The sequence below is a fragment of the Salminus brasiliensis genome, chromosome 18 (genome assembly GCF_030463535.1).
Source record: "Salminus brasiliensis chromosome 18, fSalBra1.hap2, whole genome shotgun sequence".
NCBI lineage: Eukaryota > Metazoa > Chordata > Actinopteri > Characiformes > Bryconidae > Salminus > Salminus brasiliensis.
Window position 1 is genome coordinate 28,706,491 of NC_132895.1, and position 22,871 is coordinate 28,729,361.

General features: G+C 43.1%; 2 protein-coding genes across 3 annotated transcripts; both read left to right on the forward strand.

Moving 5' to 3' along the window:
- Positions 1-2,757: 2,757 nt before the first annotated feature.
- On the forward strand, positions 2,758-9,954 carry c18h5orf24 (chromosome 18 C5orf24 homolog). Of its 2 annotated transcripts, XM_072661426.1 has the most exons (3): positions 2,758-3,004; positions 5,628-6,238; positions 7,301-9,954. In XM_072661426.1, the coding sequence occupies exons 2-3, from the start codon at positions 5,628-5,630 to the stop codon at positions 7,506-7,508; spliced, it is 819 nt and encodes a 272-aa protein (XP_072517527.1). In that variant the 5' UTR covers positions 2,758-3,004; the 3' UTR covers positions 7,509-9,954. The 2 variants fall into 2 exon arrangements, with proteins under 2 accessions (XP_072517527.1, XP_072517528.1); XM_072661427.1 differs by lacking the exon at positions 7,301-9,954 and having other exon boundaries at positions 5,628-6,694.
- A 1,118-nt stretch (positions 9,955-11,072) lies between these two features.
- Positions 11,073-22,519, forward strand: cdc23 (CDC23 (cell division cycle 23, yeast, homolog)). Its single transcript, XM_072661419.1, has 16 exons — positions 11,073-11,293; positions 12,500-12,572; positions 13,292-13,429; positions 14,313-14,355; positions 14,476-14,581; positions 14,676-14,808; positions 15,109-15,286; positions 15,403-15,500; positions 16,376-16,457; positions 17,006-17,159; positions 18,197-18,316; positions 18,402-18,477; positions 19,624-19,685; positions 20,097-20,175; positions 20,614-20,733; positions 20,920-22,519. The coding sequence occupies exons 1-16, from the start codon at positions 11,187-11,189 to the stop codon at positions 21,085-21,087; spliced, it is 1,737 nt and encodes a 578-aa protein (XP_072517520.1). The 5' UTR covers positions 11,073-11,186; the 3' UTR covers positions 21,088-22,519.
- Positions 22,520-22,871: the final 352 nt, after the last annotated feature.

The following is a 22,871-nucleotide window of genomic DNA, read 5'->3' on the forward strand; positions in this document are numbered from 1 at the left end:
ATGGCGAGCGCTCGGAGCTGGAAGGTACAGTATAAACACTGATCTGTGGGAAAGCTTTGGCTTTGGTTTTGGCTTTACGTTAGGATGAAAATGAGGTTTGAGGGTGGATTACGTTTAACTTTTAGAGGGGTTTTTTTGTTGCTGGGTTTGGCATAGAGCTATACTTTGGGGTTGGGTTATTGAGCTGGGGTATGCGGTTTGCATTGCTTTTGGGATTTAGCATTGATTTAGCTATCGGTCTAGGCTTTATGGTTGGGTTTGGTCTCAGGCTCTGAGATTGGATGTGTTATTGTGCTGGGGTTTGGTTTGATAAGGGGCTGAGCTATGGCTTGTCTGGTGTCAGTTTGGGTTAAGTGTGGGGCTGGGCTTTGAGGTTGGTTTTGGTAAGGGGCTGGGCTTCGGCTTGGTTGGGCTTTGGTGTTTGGAGTTTCAGAAGCTTGGCAGTGGTGTTGGGGTGGGCTTGATTTTGGTAAGGGGCAGGGCTTCGTCTTGGCAGTGGTGTTTGGGTGTATGGGTTTAGTGTAGGGCTGGGTATTGGGGTTGGTTTTGGCTTGGCAGTGGTGTTTGGGTGGGCTTTGGCGTATGGGTATAGTACAGGGCTGGGTATTGGGGTGGGCTTTGGCGTATGGGTATAGTACAGGGTTGCGTATTGGGGTGGGCTTTGGCATATGGGTATAGTACAGGGTTGCGTATTGGGGTGGGCTTTGGCATATGGGTATAGTGTAGGGCTGGGTATTGGGGTTGGGGTGGTCTTTGGTGTATGGGTATAGTGCAGGGCTAGGTGTTGGGGTGGGCTTTGGCATATGGGTATAGTGCAGGGCTGGGTGTTGGGGTGGGTTTTGGCATATGGGTTTAGTCTAGGGCTGGGTATTGGGGTTGGGGTAGGCTTTGGCATATGGGTTTAGTGTTGGGCTGGGTATTTGGGGTTGTTTTTTGCTTGGCAGTGGTGTTTGGGTGGGCTTTGGCATATGGGTTTAGTGTGGGGCTGGGTATTGGGGTTGGTTTTGGCTTGGCAGTGGTGTTGGGGTGGTCTTTGCCGTATGGGTTTAGTGTAGGGCTGGGTATTGGGGTGGGCTTTGGCATATGGGTGTAGCGTAGGGCTGGGTATTGGGGTTGGTTTTAGCTTGGCAATGGTGTTGGGGTGTATGGGTGTAGCGTAGGGCTGGGTATTGGGGTTGGTTTTGGCTTGGCAGTGGTGTTGGGGTGTATGGGTGTAGTGTAGGGCTGGGTATTGGAGTTGGTTTTTGCTTGGCAGTGGTGATTGGGTGGGCTTTGGCGTATGGGTGTAGTGTGGGGCTGGTATTGGGGTTGGTTTTGGCTTGGCAGTGGTGTTGGGGTGTATGGGTGTAGTGTAGGGCTGGGTATTGGGATTGGTTTTAGCTTGGCAGTGGTGTTTGGGTGAATAGGTTTAGTGTAGGGCTGGGTATTGGGGTTGGTTTTGGCTTGGCAGTGGTGTTGGGGTGGTCTTTGCCGTAGGGCTGGGTATTGGGGTGGGCTTTGGCATATGGGTGTAGCGTAGGGCTGGGTATTGGGGTTGGTTTTAGCTTGGCAATGGTGTTGGGGTGTATGGGTGTAGTGTAGGGCTGGGTATTGGGGTGGGCTTTGGCATATGGGTGTAGTGTAGGGCTGGGTATTGGAGTTGGTTTTTGCTTGGCAGTGGTGATTGGGTGGGCTTTGGCGTATGGGTTTAGTGTGGGGCTGGTATTGGGATTGGTTTTAGCTTGGCAGTGGTGATGGGGTGTATGGATTTAGTGTAGGGCTGGGTATTGGGGTTGGTTTTTGATTGCAGTGGTGTTTGGGTGTATGGGTATAGTGTAGGGCTGGGTATTGGGGTTGGTTTTGGCTTGGCAGTGGTGTTGGGGTGGTCTTTGCCGTATGGGTTTAGTGTAGGGCTGGGTATTGGGGTGGGCTTTGGCATATGGGTGTAGCGTAGGGCTGGGTATTGGGGTTGGTTTTAGCTTGGCAATGGTGTTGGGGTGTATGGGTGTAGTGTAGGGCTGGGTATTGGAGTTGGTTTTTGCTTGGCAGTGGTGATTGGGTGGGCTTTGGCGTATGGGTGTAGTGTGGGGCTGGTATTGGGGTTGGTTTTAGCTTGGCAGTGATGATGGGGTGTATGGATTTAGTGTAAGGCTGGGTATTGGGGTTGGGGTGGGCTTTGGTGTATGGATTTAGTGTAAGGCTGGGTATTGGGGTTGGTTTTAGCTTGGCAGTGGTGATTGGGTGTAGTGTAGGGCTGGGTATTGGGGTTGGTTTTAGCTTGGCAGTGGTGTTGGGGTGTATGGGTTTAGTGTAGGGCTGGGTATTGGGATTGGGGTGGGCTTTGGTGTATGAATTTAGTGTAGGGCTGGGTATTGGGATTGGGGTGGGCTTTGGTGTATGAATTTAGTGTAGGGCTGGGTATTGGGATTGGGGTGGGCTTTGGTGTATGGGTTTAGTGTAGGGTTGGTTTTTGCTTGGCAGTGGTGATGGGTGGGCTTTGGGTTCAGCAATTGTGCTGGGTTCTAAGAAGGATTTGGTATCGGTCTGGGCTTTGGGTAGTGTTTGGGTTTGACAGGGTCCTGACCCTCCTCTTTATGCTAATACATTTCGCAGCCTTTGCGCATGTTTTTAATGGCCGCTGTTTGAGCTGCTCTTCCCGAACCGAACCTTCATATTAAAAATGTGTGGATTTATTTATTAATTAATTCATTTTATTTTTTATGTGGTGGCGCAGAAGAGGCGCCTTTATTTCGGCAGCGCACTGCGCATGCGCAGACCGACTACACTTATTAATTTTTAATGGAAATGGCTGCCTTTCTGCTGTAAAGGCTCGCGGGTGGGACGCTGATCCGCTGGAAAGCCGCAGAGAGGGTCGCGCAGAGCGGATCAGCACCGCCGGACCCCCCGCAGGAGGTTCTGGAGCGAGGCGGTTCGGCTGGGTTTGAAATGCGCGAGCTGTAGTTCGGAGGATGGAACGGATTTTCGCCTTTAACCCTTTCCGGCCCGCGAGCAGCAATCAAACAAGGTACAGTCGCGCGCTGCTTTGTTGTCGTTTTTGCAGAGGGGGCTTTGCTCGCGAACGCGCGTGCATCAAAACAAATGCACTTTTTATGAAGTTTGTCCCTCGCGCGACTGTGTGGGTGGGTGTGTGTGTGGGCGGCTTTGAACCTGCACAGAGGAACTCTTTGTGTGTGTGTGTGTGTGTGTGTGTGTGTGTGAGTTCGGCGGTGACTCGGCGACGACAGTCCGGTTCGTCTGCGGTTCAGTCTTGCACTGCTGGCTGTGTGTGTATGTATATATGTCACCTGCACGCGCTCATACAGGGCTTATAACGCTGTTGGCGGACACGCCTGTGCACCACACTGTAGCTCTGAATGCCTGGACTGTACAGTGTGTTGTGCACCATTATTTCCATTATTTCACCTCTGAGCTGTAGTGTCCTGTAGCTAGACGTGTAATACACAGTGTACAAAACATAGCACAGTACAACAAAATACCCTAAACATAGCACAGTATACACTGAAATACAGAAACATGGTAAAATATAGTAACAGTGTAATAAAATATACAGTAAAATATAGTAAAAGAGTAGTACATTACACTAAAACATACTAAACATACACGGACGCTCTGAAATCGTCAAATATTTCGACAATATTCTGAAATACACTGAAAACACTATATGGCAATAAACAGAAATATACTAAAATATGCTAATAAAAATAGTACAGTACACAGAACTACCCTAAATATTTTAAAATAGTCCACTATGCACTAAAATACATACATATGGTAAAATACTTATAGGTACTAAAATTGAGTATATTACACCACACTACAATATCCTAAACATTGAAATATACAACTATGCTCTGAAAATGTCAAATATTTCTAAAATATTAGAACCCCTTGAAAACAATGTACGGAAAATGCTCAAATATTCTAAAATATGCAGTATATACAGTACACACTAAAATACAGACATCTGGTAAACTATAGTAAAATATTAAAATAGTAGTACATTACACGGAAACATACTAAATATAATAAAACACAGTGAAAAATTTAACAATGCCCTGAAAATGTCAAATACTTCTACAATATTCTGAAATACACTGAAAACACTATATGGCAATAAACAGAAATATACTAAAATATGCTAATAAAAATAGTACAGTACACAGAACTACCCTAAATATTTAAAAATACACTGAAATACAGAAACATGGTAAAATATAGTAACATACTAAAACAGTAGTACATTACACTGAAACAAATTCAACGATGCCCTGAAAATGTCAAATGTTTCTACAATATTAGAAAATATGCTGAAAACACTATACTGTAATATCTTGCAATATAGTAACCTAAACTATTATAAAATACACTAAAAACACTATATGACAGTATACTGAAAAATGCTAAATTATACAGAAATATACAAAAATCTGCAAAAAAATAAAAAAATTAATAATAATAATAATAAAAAAAAAAATATATATATATAGTACAGTACGCAGGCATACGCTAAATATTGTAAAATACACAGTATACACTGAAATACATAAATATGGAAAAATACTCAAATATATTAATATTTAGTGTATTACACTACACTACAATATCCTAAACATACTAAAATACAACAATGCTCAAATGTACGTCCTGAAATACACACAGCAAATTATAGTAACCTAAAATATTCTAAAATATACTGAAAACACTATACGACAGTATATTTATTTATACAAAAATACACTTAAATATGCTACAATATAGTACAGTACACTGATGCACCAAATACAGTAAAATGTTGTATAGTACATTGAACGGCTGTAAAATACAGCAAAATTTATGGTAATGCACTGAAATACAGTTCCATACCACAATACCAAAGAATGTACTACAATAGAGCAGTTTATTTAATAATGTTCCTCATATGGGATCATACTGAACATTAATATAGTACGGTATACTGAATTACACTAAAATACAGTAGAATAAAGAACAAACAGACATACTGTAATGCATAATAAAGCGAAATCAAAGTCCCTATAGTTCACTCTACGGACATCTGTGTAACGCCGCTGGGCAGTTACTTCCAGTCATAGAAGCCTGGTCTTCTATCTCTATGAATGAGCAGAGACCAAAATACTCAAAACTGAATGGCAAATTATTATTTCAGAACATAAAACAGCTGATAAATAATTCAGGAATAGTTTAGTGGCATTTCAATGGACAAAAAATGTGATTGCGCTCGTGCTGTATCCAGCTAGCTTATTAACCTATTTTATTGGAAGGCAGGATTTAATCAGTAAACCAACGGCATGTTGAGCGTTACGAGAAACTCCCATTAATATTTCAACCAGTGGCCAGTCTCCTCATTTATAACGTCTCTGGCGCAGTGTCTGATAGGAGCCACATAACATAGCAGAAGATACAACTTATATCTTAGACCAAAAATATCTGGACGTACGCGATGATGAGGTGCTTTGCTCATTTTTTGATTCATGTTACTGATATATTAACACAGATCTTTCCTTTAGTTTGGCTTATTATTTAGTAAACAGGGCAGTTGGTTTTAACTGGGTCTTTAACTTAAAGCTATAGCAAAGCTCAGACTTTGATGTAGTCTATGTTTTCTGCAGATGATGCGCCAGGTTGCGAGTACCAGCACTGATTACTGTCTGACCGGCAGGCCTTCCTGTTTGGCCGAGGATGGGCGTCTCCCTGCCGGTCACTTCGATCTGTGCTCAGCCCACGCCAACAAGTTCTACCCCTCCACGCCTCCTCCAGCAGCCCTGCAGATGCCTCTGACCCACCTCTCTGTGCCACTGCAAGCCCCCAAACCCGCTTCCTGCCACAGGCAGCCGGCCGCAGGCCCGCCACGGCCCACTGCTCGAGCCCCCAAAGCAGGCGAGAAACCCGAGGACTCTAAGAAAAAGAAGGCATCGGGCCGTTCAGGGAAGCGGGGACGGCCGGTCGGGACCACTAAATTAGCCGGGTACAGAACAAGCACCGGGCGGCCGCTGGGCACCACTAAAGCGGCGGGGTTCAAAACCAGCCCCGGGAGACCACTTGGGACCACCAGAGCGGCAGGGTACAAGGTCAGTCCTGGACGCCCCCCCGGGAGCATAAAGGCCCTCTCTCGCCTCAACAAGCTGCCGTACGGGTCGAGCAGCGGAGCGGCGTTCCCCTACAGCGCCACCCACAGACCAGCAGCCTGCGACCCGGCCGGGAAACAGCAGGACAACACAGAGTAACTCTCTCTCACTCTCCTCTCACTGTCTCACTCTTTGTACTCTCACTCTCTCTCACTGTCTTACTCTCACAGTCTTAACTCTTACGCTCTCACACTCACATCCCAACACTCTCTACTCTTTCACTGTTTCACACTTCCACTCTCACTCTACTCTCACTAACAAACCCTCACTGTCTGACTCTCACACACACACTTTCTCTGCTCTCTCACTGTCTCACCCCCACATTCTCTACTTTCTACTCTTACATCTAAACATTCTCTAGAACCTGCTTACTCACTATATAAATACACTGTATATATAAATGCACGGTTTCAGAAAATACTGTATAAGCCGCACTTATATGCTACTTATGGATGCATTTACACCCTAAATTATTCATTTATTTATTTATTCGTTCATTTATTTATGCACTTATGTGACACATTTATTTATTCATGCTTTTATTTATTTATGCTACATTTATTTATTCATTCATTTATGCCTTTTATGTCATGCATTTAATTAATCATTTATTTATATTCCCTTTTTTTCATGCATTTATTCCTGTATATATTTTTTTGTTGTTGTTGTTGTTTGCATTTGTATTTCGTTTTCCACATAGTGGTACAGAAGTGGGTTTGTCCAGCAGGGCGTGCTGCAGCACTTCCCCTCTGTCTCAGTGGAGCGCATGTATTTTTCAGAGCTCTGCTGGAAGGCCTGTAGCGTAACACTGTAACAGACTGTTCCACTGAGGAACCCAGTGTGAATTGCCATCAGACAGGTATTTCACTGGGAACCCAGTATGAATTCCCTTTGACTAGCTGCGTATACTTCTAATAAGAAGTCAGCTCTAGTCTCATTAGTTACTTAAACAGCCTAAAGGTTTTACACTAGATAAAGTTAAACATTGCTGCGATGGATTTGATTGCATTCATCCATCAGTGAGGTCAGATGCAGGTACAGGTATACCTTGCCTCAGTAGCTACATTAGGCTCATAGCTCCAGTGCTTTAACTAAGGAACATGTTGATTATTTTGCTGAACATTTTGTTTGTTTGTGTTTTATTTTTTACACACCAGGACTCCAAAAATGGCTCTGATTTCCTCAGTTCCTCAGTTCCTGGTCAGCGGCTTTCCCTTGTCAAGGAGTCAGAAGACGTCCCCGCCAAGTTCCATGGCATCCTCCGAGGCCTGCTCTCAGTCGGACGTCTGTCCGGGTGAAAGACAGTCCAACAGCGCAGTGGCTTTACCTCTGCATTCTACCGGCCCCCCATACTCAACGGTCTGACATCGCAGACATCTCACTAGGAGCTTACATTAGGTTTCTGGGCCTTGAAGGAGAGAGGAACTCTTGACTGAGCTGTCGCTCTTATAGCCGATATCGTCACCTGCTGATGAGGGACGTGGTGATAACCAACGCGCAGCTGTGGTTTTACTCCCGAGGGGAGTACGACCATGTGTTTATACAGTAAATATGTGAAGTAGTCTTTTCTCGTCAGCTGTTTTTAACTATCACTTTTATCCTGTTTACACCTGAACGTTTTGTGCGTCTTGAGCACCAGGATCAAATCTGGATAAATGCTGGTGTAAACACACCACACCCACATTTCAGATTCAGATTTAGCCACATTAGACCAGTGTGTATGCATCTTTCTCTACAAGCCACATTCAACACCCAAACACTTTCCCAGTACAACCAAAGGTCCTCTTAGTATGACCAAATGAAGCCTCCTGGTACCTCCCAGCACATTATAAACAACCTAACCCCCTCAGAGCACAACCAAAAGCCTTCCCATTTTAACTTAACCCCCCAATACAATCCAAGCCCCTCCTAGTGCTCTGGCCACACCTACTCTGTTGCCCCTGGTTGCCCCGCCAGAGATGTTGATGTAATTTAGGTGCTACTTGCTGGACTGAGCATGAAGCTATAGCCTACACGGTAATGAGATTTCAGTCTGACTAACCGCAGACACATCAGACCTCCCAGTGTAAACAGATCTGATACAGTTATGGTCCACACACTGGTAGCCTGAAACGAGGAGGTGTAAACGGGATTCTCACGTTATTTCAAATCAGAGAGGTCTTTAGTGCAGAGTTTTAAGTGTTCAGTAGTCAGTATTTGTAAGTACAGCATGATGATGACGACAGTTTCACTGAGTGCAATATTTCTACCTGTCTTCAATTCAGTAGCGTTCCGTCTCCCACCAAAGAGTTTTATACAGATCTGTCCGTTTCATTAGCGAGAACACTGTGTATAGGAGACGCCGCTCTCACATTTAAGTTGTATTGCGCGACACTGCAAACACTCCTCTGAGGAGCGTTTGCTCTGTAGGCCGTGTCCTGTGGCACATGACAAGCTCCAGTTCCAATCTTGTTTAGTCCTGCATACATTCTTCTCTTGACCCTCTGAATTATCAGCGCATTATGGAGGCGAAGATTAGATTCACCAGACAGGTTGAAACCTTGAAAGTGGTTCCACTATGGAACCCAGTATGAATTGCTCTCAGACAGCTGTTTCACTTAGAAACTTAATATGAATCGCCTTTAGACTTTTGTTCCACTACGGAACCCAAAATGAATTCCCATCAGACAGCTATTCTGTTGAGGAACCATCAGACAGCTGTTTCACTAAGGAACCCAGTATGAATTCCCCCCAGACAGCTGTTCCACTGACAAAACCAGTAGGAATTTTCCCTCAGGCAGCTGTTCCACTGAGGAACCCGATATGAATCGCTTTTGGATAGATGTTCCACTGACAAACCCAGTATGATTTTCCCTCAGGCAGCTGTTCCACTGAGGAACCCAGTACGAATTTCCCTCAGACAGCTGTTCCACTGAGGAACGCAGTATGAATTTCCCTCAGACAGATGTTTCACTGAGGAACCCAGTATGAATTCCCCTTAGACAGCTGTTCCACTGAGGAACCCAGTATGAATTTCCCCTCAGGCAGCTGTTCCACTGAGGAACCTGATATGAATTGCTTTTGGATAGTTGTTCCACTGACTAACCCAGTATGAATTTCCCCTCAGACAGCTGTTCCACTGAGGAACCTAGTAGGAATCGCCTTCAGACATTTGTTCCACTAAGGAACCCAGTATGATTTCCCCTCAGACAGCTGTTCCACTGATAAACTCAGTATGAGTTTTCCTCAGACAGCTGTCCCACAATAGTACCTTTACTGGAACGTCAATTAGAAATGTAATGCTGATTGGTCCCCTTAATGGGCAGGCCCTCATACGTAGGAGCTGTTTCCATCCTTAAATCCACACTTTGAGACTGTGTTCACACTGCACCGCTCAATTTGGTTTTTATGAAACCAGATGGGGCCCAGAATGAGCCGTCCAGATGTTAAATATATATATATATATATATGTATTTATTTGCGTGTTTCTTTATTGAATATAAAATGAGTTCTAAAAATGAGTTCACCTCCATCTCTCTGGCATGAATATGATGATATTGTCAGGACGTTCCGACACAGATATAGGTTAATCACCCGCAGATCAACTGGGGAAACTGCCCCTCACCCACCCCACTGCACTTCACTCAGTCCTCGGACCCCGGGCTCACTTTTATACTGCAGAATGTTTTCCTCATCACTGTTTTTGACCAGAGAGGACGTTGCCAGTCTGGACTGTGTGTAAATACTGTCTCTGATCTTTTAAACGGCTTTTGTTTCTGCTTCTGCATGATGAGATTCTGAATCTGTCCCAGAATAAAGGCTAATAAAACTGTGCTGTCTGATCGATGTTGACGGAAATGACTCTAATAAGGATGTGTACTCAGAGTTGCTCCGAAAAGATAATCTGTAGTGTTTCACTAAAAGCAATTAAATAAAAGATCTTGAGATCTTGAACTATACTGACAGAATGAACGACACGTCCAGCCTTGAGGTGGGTGGGCTACAACAGCAGAAGACCACATCTGGTACCACTTCTGTCAGCCAAGACCAGAAAGCTGAGGCTGCAGTGGCTCAGCACAGGCTCACCAACACTGGACAGTTGAAGACTGGAGAAACAGCCTAGAGCCTTTTTTTTTTGGAAAGGCTCTAGGCTATGGTTCTAGATAGGAACATGAGAACTCAAAGTAGCAATGGGATGCTTAACTGGTAGTTGGCCTGTTTGAAGCGCCCTTCGCACTGGCCTGTTTTGTTTTATACTAGACTATATACACTATATGTGTCCAAATGTTTGTGGACACCCCTTCTAATGACTGCATTCAGCTACTTTAAGCAGGATAAACTCTGGTGAATGCCCTTCATTCCAGGTGTCCCGTTATGTCTGTACATATAGTGTATATTACAGCTAATGCTTGGGGTCACTTTGGCAGAAGCGTCCGTTAGCATCTGCTAGCATCCTTGTTTACTTGCTAGCCAATGTGAGCTCTGTACAGCCCTGCTTACTCTGATTAATTAATTAAGGTGAGAAACGTTAGCTTAGCCTGCTAAATGAGCTTGAAAACTCTGACAAACTGATAAAGGAATAATACAGTAACAGATTGTGGATAAGCCATTAAAGATTTCCAACAGGAGGCGCTAGGCTAAAGCTGCTAGCTATGCTAGCTAGCTAATAAACGCCGGACCTTCACCAGTCTCAACTCTGTAAACATACACCTCTCTCAAAACACACCCATACCTTTATTTATTTCTTTTAGCTAGCTAAAGGTTTAAATATGCAGTTAGTTAACTTGTTTAGATAGCTAGTTAGTTCAAAGTTATTATATTGTTATATTAACAAATATGACGGTCCTAAATGAACTGTTTGTTAGCGTCGTTAGCCTAGCATATCCCGTTGTAAACTAACGGCATGCAATAGCACTATAACCTTTTATATCAAAGGTTAATTAAAGATCAGGTTGTTTGTTTGTTTGTTTATGTTTATGTTTATGTCTTGCATGAGTGCAGTTCCTCCAGTGGCCGCAGGGTGCCGCTGTGTGTGAGAGCGATTTGTCGTTCTAGGCGGGAGAGATGGCGGCGCTCAGTGTGGAGCTCCAGGACCTGGTCGGAGTAAAGCAGCAACTTGTGAAGATTCAGGAGCAGTGCAGGGAGCGGGGACTGGTCCACAGCGCTAAATGGTGAGAGTACACGCTCACAGACTTTGTCCAGCACACGACACACAGTCTAAACCTCGCTCGGGTTCGTATTTGCCCGTTTACTAGTCGAATTTTCTGGTCCACCTTAAATGTCGTAGCGGCCGCATTCCGGCGTTTCTGGCGCCAGACTGTAACTACTGCTCCGTTTAAGGTGGACCGGAAAATGACCAACTCAGCTTAGAGCTACCCTCTAGCTGGTAAATTAAAACAATGAGATGCGAACAGTTTTTTTAAAAAGTGTTTTTAAAATGTAATGTAATTTAGTTAACATTGCGGAAGGGTACATGCAGGGTGTTGTGTGGCAAAAAAAAAAATTGCCACAGAGAAATTTGTGCCCTAATTTTTTTATGTCAAATTTGCCACTATTTTATCAGCAGCATCACAAACTCAGAAGACACGTGCAGGGACACTGGCTGGTTCTGGATAGTAAATAAACCTGGTTCTAGTGGGGCAGTGTTGCCTCAGCGGTTAGAGCACCGGGCTGTTGATGACAGGGTTGTGGGTTCGACCAGCTGGCCCTGCTGGGCCCTTGAGCAAGGCCCTTCACCCTCTCTGCTCCCTGGGCACCACAGCGATGGCTTCCTAGTGTTTGATCACTAGTGTGAATGTGTGTGTTAGGGCTGGGTGATATGGTAAAAATACTATATCACAATTTTTATAGACTTTTTAGCGATGCACAATATTTATCACGATACTGATCGTCACAGACTAAGAACATCAGTAGCGACTGATTCAGATACTCTCCTGTACTGAGTACAGTGATTTATACTCAACGTCTGCTGCTCTTCATCTAATTACACTGTCTGTACTGAAACCTGCAGCTGATCAGTGTTTATTAAGCACTAACAGTCTCCTCCATATACTTAGGAAAGCTTATTGTTATCATGATGACACAATTTATCATGTTATGATAAATATATCATATTACCCAGATCTGTGTGTGTCCACTAAATGGTATGGGGAAAAACTGTCTGTGTCCAACACAAATGGTAAATACTGTTGTCTTGTCTTGTCTTCCCATCACCGCCATTCAAAAGAATTAAGTGAGATTTACACGCAAATAGTCGACTTTGTTAAAAGCTTTCACCTTTCCACCTTTGTGAGGCTGCCGTTAAAAGGCAGGTGCTATATTGCTGTTGGTAAAATGCTGCAGTTTGGTTTCTGGGATTAAGCTGTTTGTTTTAACAGGGCGTCTGAGTTGGCGTTCGCTCTCGATCCTCTCCCGCTCAGTAAGCTGCCCTCGCCCCCTGAGCTGACCGAGGTGAGTTTCTAAACACTGGAGAACTCTGTTTAGCTGTTGTGGTGGTGCTTTGTTTTTCTACCAGCGAATTAAGCCTCAGACCAACTGAATGCCACAATAACACAGTGGGGTCCAAATGAGAGCATAAGTAAGTAACGGTAACTGTAATGGTATTCGAAAGTCATGGTCCCGTTCGCACCACAGTTTGGACCTCATCGTTCGAAAAAGGGGAAAAAAATGGAAGAAACTCATCAAGCAGTAAAGATTAAACGTTAGCATGCAAACAAACAGACACATCATCCTTGTTCGAACCACCAACAGAGAGAGGAGGAACAGTTGGAGGGGGCAAACAAGACTACAGTTACTGTAGCAATACTCAAAAGCACTACATTTCACACGATACCATACTTGTACCTAGTAGCTTGTATCGATACATCCCCATTTTTTCAGTATTGCTTCAGCTCTGAGAAAGTAAAATTCTGGCAAGCCAATTAGAGCATAGCTCATTTACATGTTTCAGACTTTAAAGCACAGTGTGTTTAATTGTAAGGGCTAAAGAGAGTTTGGAAAATAGTCGGGCCGCTTTGGTTCATAAACCTATGCAGTTTAAGTGGAGCTCAGGGGGAGGTCCTCGCAGACTTGGTGTGTGCTGTTGTTGACCGCTGTTACGTACAGAGGTGTGTAGCGGGAAAAGAAGGTGACTGAGCTGGCAGACAGATGATGAAACCTTGTATTTGCAGGAGGACGCTCAGGACCTAGATGCTCTCTGCCTGGCCAAGTCCTATTTTGACCTGAAGGAGTATGACCGAGCCGCGTACTTCCTCCGAGGCTGCCGCAGTCAGAAAGCCTACTTCCTCTACATGTACTCGCGTTATCTGGTGGGTAACATTAAACTCTAACTGTAATATTTAAATTTAGTAAGAATGATAAAGAGGAAAAGCCTTAGAGTGTGTTCTGTTTGATCAGAAGCGATGAGGTGTCCTATAGTTGTTCTTTGGGTGAATTTCAATGTAAGGAAAGGCTGAATGGCTGTACTGCTCACGCTACTCACGTTAATCTTTGTTAAATTTCTTTTATTAAAAAAAATCTCCCTTATTTAGCTAAGCCAGTTGACCCAGCCACTCACTAGGACTCCTCTATCACGATGTATGTGAAGTCAGCCACCGCCTCCTTTCTAGCCTCTGCCAATGCAGTATCACAAAGCAGCAGGAAAGTGTCAGATCCAGTGAGAGAGCATGGCCAGTTGTGCTCTCTCAGGCTCCGGTGGCTGATGGCGAGGCAGCATGACCTAGGATTCGAACTTGTGATCATCGGGTCACAGTGTCAACGTCTTAGTATGCTAATACTGCAAAACATAATATCATGATCCTTCAATATTTTAGTATTTTCTTACACTTTTACGTGGAACTGTATGTTCTAACTAAGACCCATTATTTTTTTACGACTGAGATGTTAGGTTTGATGGGGTTAAATGGACACTGTGGTCAAACGAGGACTGAGCCCTTTCTGGTGACATTTCCTGAAAGTGGGAGTAGCTACAGCTGCCTTAGAGATCTTTTTTCAGGGACAGGACAGGTTCTTAGCTTCCTAGCACTTTGATTTTAAAATGATAAAAATCAGTAGTGCTCTGTGACCGAAAATCAGATTTTTATGATGATTTAAAAGACAGATAATTTACTTTTAGCCACATGATTCAAAGATGAATGTCTTTTGGTGTTTAAAAGCTAATTATTATTTTTTTACCTTCCTGCATGTGTTTAGTCTGGAGAGAAGAAGAAGGATGACGAGACAGTGGACAGCCTAGGTAAGGAGATTTTAACCCCTTCAGCCTGCAGGAGTCTACCCCTGTCCCTTTTACATATTTGTTAAAAGTTTAAAGTGTGTGTGTGTGTGTGTGTGTGTGTGTGTGTGTGTGTGTGTGCAGGTCCTCTGGAGAAAGGGCAGGTGCGGAATGAGGCTCTGCGGGAGCTGAGGGTGGAGCTCAGTAAGAAGCACATCGCTGGAGAGCTGGATGGATTCTCCCTCTACCTGTACAGCACACCTCTGCAGTAAACACACCCCCTCAACCACCATACTAATCTGCTCACTCTTTAGTATAACTCCCCCCTGTCTCTCGGCCTGCAGGTACGGCGTGGTGCTGCGAAAACTAGACCTGCTGAAGGAGGCTGTAGACATCTTTGTTGCTGCGACTCATGCTCTTCCTCTGCACTGGGGTGCCTGGCTGGAGCTGTGCAACCTCATCACCAACATCGAAATGGTACAGACCCACCATTAGTGCACCAGACGGGCAGATATAGTTGTAAAGTAAATATGATATATAAAAATAAACTATTGAATGAATGAAATGGTGTCTCTAAGAAGATAAACAATGTTTATTATTATTATTATATATTTATTTATTCATTCATTCATTTATTTATTACATGCATCCTGTGGCACATTTGCTATTTTGCAGCTGGGGCTGTAGATCCTGATTACCCGCGATTACCCAGATTACTCTGCTCTGTAACTCTAAGGCAACGTTTTTGTCCCTCCTGTCCCTTCTCTCTCCTCGTAGCTGAAGTCTCTATCGCTGCCGGACTGCTGGGTGAGGGACTTCTTCATGGCACACATGTACACCGAGCTGCAGATGATCAAGGAGGCACTGCAGAAGTACCAGAGCCTGATGGAGGCCGGGTTCGCCAAAAGCACCTACATCATCTCCCAGATCGCTGTGGCTTATCACAACATCAGAGGTGGGTCCAGTGATCTACAGCATTGAGACAAATGCATCCATTTCATTAGCTTCAGTCTATTTCACATAAACGTGTCTGTGTGTGTGTTCATGCATGTGCGTACGTGTGGACCGCAGATATTGACCAAGCCTTAGATTTGTTCAACGAACTTCGGGAGCAGGATCCTTTCCGGATTGAGAACATGGACACATTCTCCAACCTGCTGTATGTCAGGGTAAGACCACTGACCAGCTTACTCCTCTTCCTTGCTTCTTCCTTGAAACTGTAATTCAGCATAGTCTTACCCCCTGTTAGAACGAACACAATGCTGCCCTTAAAAAGTACTCTTTTGTTTATTTTAATATTTTGCGCTTTTATACAGCACAAGCAACCAGCCTATCGCCTCCCAAAGTGCTGGGAAAAAACATTATGATGTTGTTATTAAATTACTGAGTGGATGTTATTAGATTTTTAAAATAATAATAATAATAATAATGTGAATAAGGTACATTTTATATGCAAAAGCAGTTTCATTTGTTTTATATTATTACAAATGAGAACAAAAGCACAGCGAACTGGAAATCAAAGACAAAACTTGTATCAAAAAGCCAATAAAAATAAAATCAATTAAATTGGTTAATGATCAAATGGAAATGACCAGTTTAGGTAACTGCATGTTTCCTTTACTAAATAGTTTGCTTTACTTAATATGTAAAAGGGATGTACAATATTGTTGGGGGGGGGGCACAATATTGTGCCTTACATGACCTTGCACATTCTGCGATGTGATTCGATAAACTGTGCAGCCCTAATATGTAATATTTAAATTTACTAAAATTATACATTTAGTTTTTTTTTGTTTGTTTGTTTTTGGTCTGTCTTAAGAATGTATTTGAAATAAATACACATCTTCAGTTTGTTTTGCTTTTTTTTGGTACATTTTGTAAATTGCTCTATGTCAAATACGCCACAAAAATAATCTTGCCAAATACATGAGTATCATTAAAATGAAAGAAAATGCAGTTAAAGGAAATAGGCTAAAATAGGCTTGCTAAACAACAAAAATATGTTTTAGCCTTTTTGAGAATAACTTAATGTTTTGTTTTTTAGAGCATGAAGCCTGAGCTGAGCTATTTGGCCCATAACCTGGTGGAGATCGATAAGTACAGAGTGGAGACTTGCTGTGTGATTGGTGAGTAAGTGGTGCTTCACAGTAGCTAGATAGACAGACAGACAGACAGACGGGGAGAGAGTATTACCAAAAATATAAGAATGGAAAAGCAGTATATACACTAGATATGTACTGTATAGAACTAAAGAATTTACAGTAGCTTGTAAAGTGCAAAAGTAAAAACGGGGGGGGGGGGGCACCATTATGCTTTGCTGCTTTAATGGAATTATTCCATTTCTTATATTTAAAGAACAGTTAGTTTCCACCATGCAAGCTGATTGGTTGAGAAGCGAAAATGTTATTTTGTGAGCACAAATGTGAGCATTTTGTGTGTGTGTGTGTGTGTGTGTGTATGTGTATGTGTGTGTGTATGTCTATGGCCTTCTGTTTGTGCTGTTATTTCCAGTAACACACACTCTCTCTCTCTCTCGTCTTCTGTTACTTTAATAAACTGCTCTCAGGAAACCTCAGGAAGAATGCACACACTCTAAATAAAACATCTCTGAGCTGGGGGGCTGAGCTGTGCTGTCTTCTGACCCCCTGCGTTTCTGTCTCTCTGCTCTGTAAAGGTAACTACTACAGTCTGCGCTCGCAGCACGAGAAGGCGGCGCTGTACTTCCAGAGAGCTCTGAAGCTGAACCCGCGCTGCCTGGGGGCCTGGACCCTCATGGGCCACGAATACATGGAGATGAAGAACACGTCCGCCGCCATTCAAGCCTACAGGTCTGCTTCACTCCAGATTACTCATCAGGACTAACGATTTCAGACCATAAGAAATACTTAAACTGTGTGCTCAAACTCTGCACCCTCAAAGGGCTACTCTAAGCAGCTTCTGGGGATCTGAAAATGAAGCTAATTAGTTCTATAGAGCAGGAGAACATTCAGACTCCATTCAGACACAGTAGCTAAAGGGAACTGTGGAAGTCGAGACTGGCTGACCAAGAAACCTCTTAGAAAATCAGAATCAGAATCAGAATCAGAATCAGAAAAAGCTGCTTGTATGCAGTGTGTTTAGATAAAGGCTCAATTTTGATTTTCAATCAGTGTTAGTGTTTGTAAAATATAAACTTTTAGTGTTTTAAAATTGACGGTACTTGTTTTATATGGTACCGAAGCTACTGAAATTTGTCCTCAGAGAAGCATGAGGAGGGGCACTCACTCACTCACACTCTCTCCCTCACATACACATAGAGACAGACAGATATGGCCAAACAGTGAACCGACTGTTTGCAGTCCCAATAAAGTTAGAAGAAAAACAACAAATGACACACTTACTATAAAATATTACAATATTTAGCTGTTTCTGCTGTTTTTGAGTGATAGAAAATTAAATAATATTAAATAAATAAAATATCACATAAATAATTCATATTAAGCAATTAATAAATGATCTTCTCTCTAGGCTATTTTATTTTATTATAGACATTTGATATCCTATATGTCTATCTAATCAATAAAAATAACCATCAACAATCAGATCAAAAACTCTTGATTATCAATAACTTTGTAGTCTTTAAACTAGAAAAAAATGCAGACGTGAACTACAATTAGCAAAACATCCTAAAAGTTAAATAACAGATATTCATTTCATTAATTTTTTTTTTGTGTTTTTTTGGTATCAGAATTGGAATGGGGAATTTTTGTGGTTTTGGGAGAGGCAACCAAATGAATGGTATTGTGACATCCCTATAGTTTGATGCAATGCTGCTGCTGCTGCTGCTGCTGGTTTAAATGTCTTTCTTTTTCCTTCCCCCTTTTAGACACGCTATTGAGGTGAATAAGAGGGACTATCGAGCCTGGTATGGACTTGGACAGACATATGAGATCCTCAAAATGCCTTTTTACTCTCTCTACTACTACAGGAAAGCCCACCAGCTCAGGTGTGTTTGGTGCCCAGTGTTTGGTGCCCGGTGTCTGTTGTGCCCGGTGTCTGTGCCTTGATGAATGTGTCTTTCTCCTCTGCAGGCCGAATGACTCCCGCATGCTGGTGGCTCTGGGAGAATGTTACGAGAAGCTCTCTCAACAGGTTGAGGCCAAAAAGGTCAGAAGTAATTCAGAGTTGGGGTGGGAGGAGGGGGGTGTTTTGCACTCTTTGAGAGGGTGGACGCTGTGTTCACACTAACAGGCGACAAGTTGCTTTGGTTGCCCCAAGTTGGTCCCTGGTGGGTGTGCTCGAGGCCACTCGTGTTGTCATGTGTGATTGTGTACAAGGTCCAGCTTTCGACAAGAAAATGTGGTTACGCTTTACTGGGATGGTTCATTGGAGATGCCTTGTAGATACTCTGAAACCTGACATTCAACTGAATGCCTGTTAAATGCAGCTGAACTGTAATTGAGGTGAATGTAATTGAATGTAACCCTACACATAACCCTAACCACTACCTTACCATTTTAGGGTTGGATTTAGGTTTAGGTTGGGTTAAGAATTTGTTGGAGCCAATCGGTTAGAATATCGTTTCACTGCATCATAATTTATTTGCATGAAGTTGAGAAAATCTCAGCTCGATTGGTCACTGGTCGCTGTGTCGCTTGCTGCTTGTCGGGAAATTGCAGCTAAAAATTGCATGCTTCCCAAGCCTTGTTGCTCTGTCGCCCGCTAGTGTGAACACAGGTTAGGGCGGTGGGGTTGGAGGGGTGTAAGGGGAACTTTGAGAGAATGTAGGTTCATTCTGTTGTTTTTTTTATTTATTTTTTTATGAGCATAATGAGCATTAATAATAAGCATTGTTTACATTTTTACGCAAATTGGTTCAATAATTTAGTTAATTTGTCTTAGCAAAACTTATAGTAATCAAAGCCTTCATTTTTTTTGTGTATATATATATATATATATATATATATATATATATATATATATATATATATATATATTTAAAATGTGCATATATATGTACATATTTAATATGTATTATATATTAATATGTTCAATGTGCTCTTGAAAATATAAAAAGCCATAAAATGATATGATGTCCTAGTCATGCAAAAAAAAAAAGAAAAAAAAGTTGTTTGGCTGTTATGGGTTTGAGGGGCATTCTGAAGGAGGGGATTTGGGATGAACTGTGGGAGACTGTGGGGGGGGTGGTTGAAGTCAGAGGGGTTTGAGGGGCACTCTGGGAGAGTGGGAAGGGATGTGTCTACCTTAGAATAGATCAACTGTTCTGATCGTAATTGTTCTCTGTTGTCTCAGTGTTACTGGAGAGCGTACTCTGTAGGAGACGTGGAGAGAATGGCTCTTCTCAAACTAGCAAAGTAAGAAAATCTACTCTTCCTATGTAACCTTGTTAAAGGTCCTGTGTCAGAGAACCGTTTCTCCCAGTTTTTTTGATTTTGGCACAAAAATTTACATTCTGTTTACTCCCCAGTCCGTATCTGAAACCACCCTGCAAAAAATACACATTTTCAATTAGCCTACAGCAGTTTAGCCCTGCTCATTCACACTGAGGCTGCAAGGTGTTCTAGCCTACTTCTTAAATGAGCCCCAATACGGTAATAAAGCAGACAATCAGAACAAGGTTCATTTACATATCAGTCTTCAAGGCACAGTCTGTTTTTGTTTCGCACATACATCACGAGCGGAGCACAGTAGGGAATGATATTCAGGAGAAAGTGCGCTTATTAGCAGCGATATTGTGTTGTTTAATGATGTCTTGATGTGTGCAGACTTCACGAGCAGTTGAACGAGTCGGACGACGCAGCACAGTGTTACATCATCTACATCCAGGACATCTTCTCCTGTGGGGTACGTCTGTCTAATTACTGCTCACACACATCACTGTTGAGAGGAGCGTGTTCTCCAGCGTTCCTAATCGGACTGCACGACATTGCAGATTTTTTTTAATTGAATTTGATTAAATATTGTGATATTAAAGAAATACAGGGATCACCAAAAGTCATGATATTAATAATGCACCCTGTGTATCCAAGATTAAAGTAGAAAAGTAAATTATGTCTGTCTTTAGAAATTGAGAACACTCGCAGTCTCGCCTGACTGAAATCGGTCAATTTGAAACCTGAAACCAACTCTGAAACCCGCTACTCTGAATTGTGCTATAGGGTAAATTGTTTCAGGAGGGACAATGTTTTGAACCTCCGTAAGTTGTACAGTCCATAAACCACACCTGACATGCTGCTCGGATATGTTACGTGTGTGTGTGTGTGTGTGTGTTGTCTTTCTCAGGAGCAGCTGGAGCATGCGGAGGTCAGCACTGCCCTGCGGTATCTGGGTCAGTACTACTTCAAGAACAAGCTCTACGATGAGGCGTCTCTCTGTGCTCAGCGTTGCTGCGACTACAACGATGTAAGTCTGTAACGCCACAAACCACCATCTTTCCACTTTCACACTTTCGCGCCACTCTCGCGCCACCCTCATGCTTTATTTACGTTATGGTAATGGAATGGAGAAGAATTAGTGTAAACCAGACCCCTAAGCAGTCAGCCCCCCTAACATGCAGTAATCCCCTCAATACCCCTCTATATGTTTCAGGCCCGTGAGGAGGGGAAGGCCCTGCTGAGGCAGATCTCAGCCGTACGAGAGCAGGGAGAGCCGTCCTCCACTGACCTGTCCTTACCCAGCGTCTTCAACCCCCTGTCCAGCAACACCACGCCGGTCAGAAGAGTGTCCCCATTGGACTTGTCCTCAGTCACACCGTAACATTCCCCTCCACTTCAGCGATTTGAGCAGGCCCTCTTGAGGAATATTGCACAGGTCAGGGGTCTTCATTTCCGGCCCTGGAGGGTCAGAGTCCAGCACATCTTCTAGACACACCTGCACTGTGTCCAGCAGTATCTAGACACCTACTCCATCAGCGTTTCTAGTGATAGATCAGAGTTTGATCTCCTTTGCTGCTGTAATAGACAACTCTTCTGGGAGGGGTACACTGGATGTTGGAACATTGCTGTGAGAATTTGATTGCTTTTAGCCCCACAAGAGCATCATTGAGGTCAGGTACTGATGTTGGATGTTTAGTTCTACCACGGCAACTCGTGCCAGTTATTGGAAGGAACTCCTTTCCTAACCTTTCCAGCCCACGTTGGACATTGGGCATGGTGACCATAGGCCCTGTGCTCTTTGCTGTCCCCTTAAAGTACCCATTAGAAGGTGTCTAGATACTTTTGGAAATATATTGCACAAAACCTGACCTATAACTATAGAGTGGAATCAGATGTGTTTGAGCAAACCATGCTGGACTAGGAGCCTCCAGGATCGGAGCTGGACACACATGCCTGGTACAGCCTGTCTGCTCCTTTAGGTGTTTTCTTTAGTAATTTGAATGTTAAAGGGACGTGGCAGTTGTTCACCATCTTCATCTCTGTCCACTGCATCTTCTTAATACATTTTAAAGGGCCAATATCCTGCGATTTCTTCTATTGTAGATTTTGCCTTCAGGTCCTCCTTTATTTGCATAGCCAAAACGGTCATAATTCCTTTTTGCATGACCGTTTTCAAGCATCTGCATTTACAAGGTGTCCTTTTTCATGAAATGCTCTTTGTTTGATGCACAATCAAGGACAGCCAGTCAGAAGAGAGCTTACTTACATATATCAGTCTTAAAGACAGTAATAGACTCACAGAAATGCTAATTTAACAAAAAAAATGCAGGCTTTGGGCTTTTTAAGATGGTGCTTTCAGAACAAACCCTTGTATTCTCATTTTGGTTATTTTTTATAAGCTGACTTTTACATTGCCTCCAGTTTCATGATGACAACCAGAAGAATGGTCCCAAATGTACATGAAATAAAAATAATAATAATAATAATAATAAAAAGGTTATAATGAAAGATCCCATTTGGCTGATACAAGGTTTTGTTCTGACAGTGGCAGATTTTGAGTTTGAGAATAAAATCTGTTTGGCTGCTCAACATTTTAGAGGGCAGATTTCAGCTCCAAGAAGGATCAACTTGTTGAAATGGGACAGGCTATCACTCTGGCATGCACTCATGCACACACCGTACACCCCGCGAAGTGTTCAGCTAAGCGATGCCTTTTGTAAAATTCAGAACTGAACTCGGCCTCTCAGGATGGTCTGGAAACGCGCCAGCTGGGTTTGTGTAATTTGATAAATAAAGTCTCGTTATTCGAGAAAGGTGAAGTGTGCGTCTGTCATTTAAAGCCATGGTTCTCAAAGTGGGGGTTGTGTCTGGTTTTAGTGAGAACATTCACAGCAGACCAAACTGTAATCTGTCTCAGGGTTCTAGCTAACAAGACCATGATTCTCGCTAAGCTTCATGTGCTTACAGAGAACCTTGATTGATTACTCTAGCAGCATGAAAGAACCGTTCAAACGTCGGAAAGCCTTTTAGAAAAACACTAGGCACCCTACTGGTGTAGTCTATGGCTGTGTTTGGAGTCACTCCCTAAAACGGAGTGTGAAAATTCAGCCATGTTGAGGCCAGAGCACTCTAACGGGACAAACACGGACAAACCTGAACAACATC

Coding starts and splice junctions, on each gene's coding strand:
- c18h5orf24 (XM_072661426.1), top strand. CDS start 5,628: ATGATGCGCCAGGTTGCGAGTACCAGCACTGATTACTGTCTGACCGGC. Junction 6,239..7,300: donor AAACAGCAGGACAACACAGA/GTAACTCTCTCT, acceptor TTTACACACCAG/GACTCCAAAAATGGCTCTGA.
- cdc23 (XM_072661419.1), top strand. CDS start 11,187: ATGGCGGCGCTCAGTGTGGAGCTCCAGGACCTGGTCGGAGTAAAGCAG. Junction 11,294..12,499: donor CTGGTCCACAGCGCTAAATG/GTGAGAGTACAC, acceptor TTGTTTTAACAG/GGCGTCTGAGTTGGCGTTCG. Junction 14,582..14,675: donor GATGGATTCTCCCTCTACCT/GTACAGCACACC, acceptor CTCGGCCTGCAG/GTACGGCGTGGTGCTGCGAA.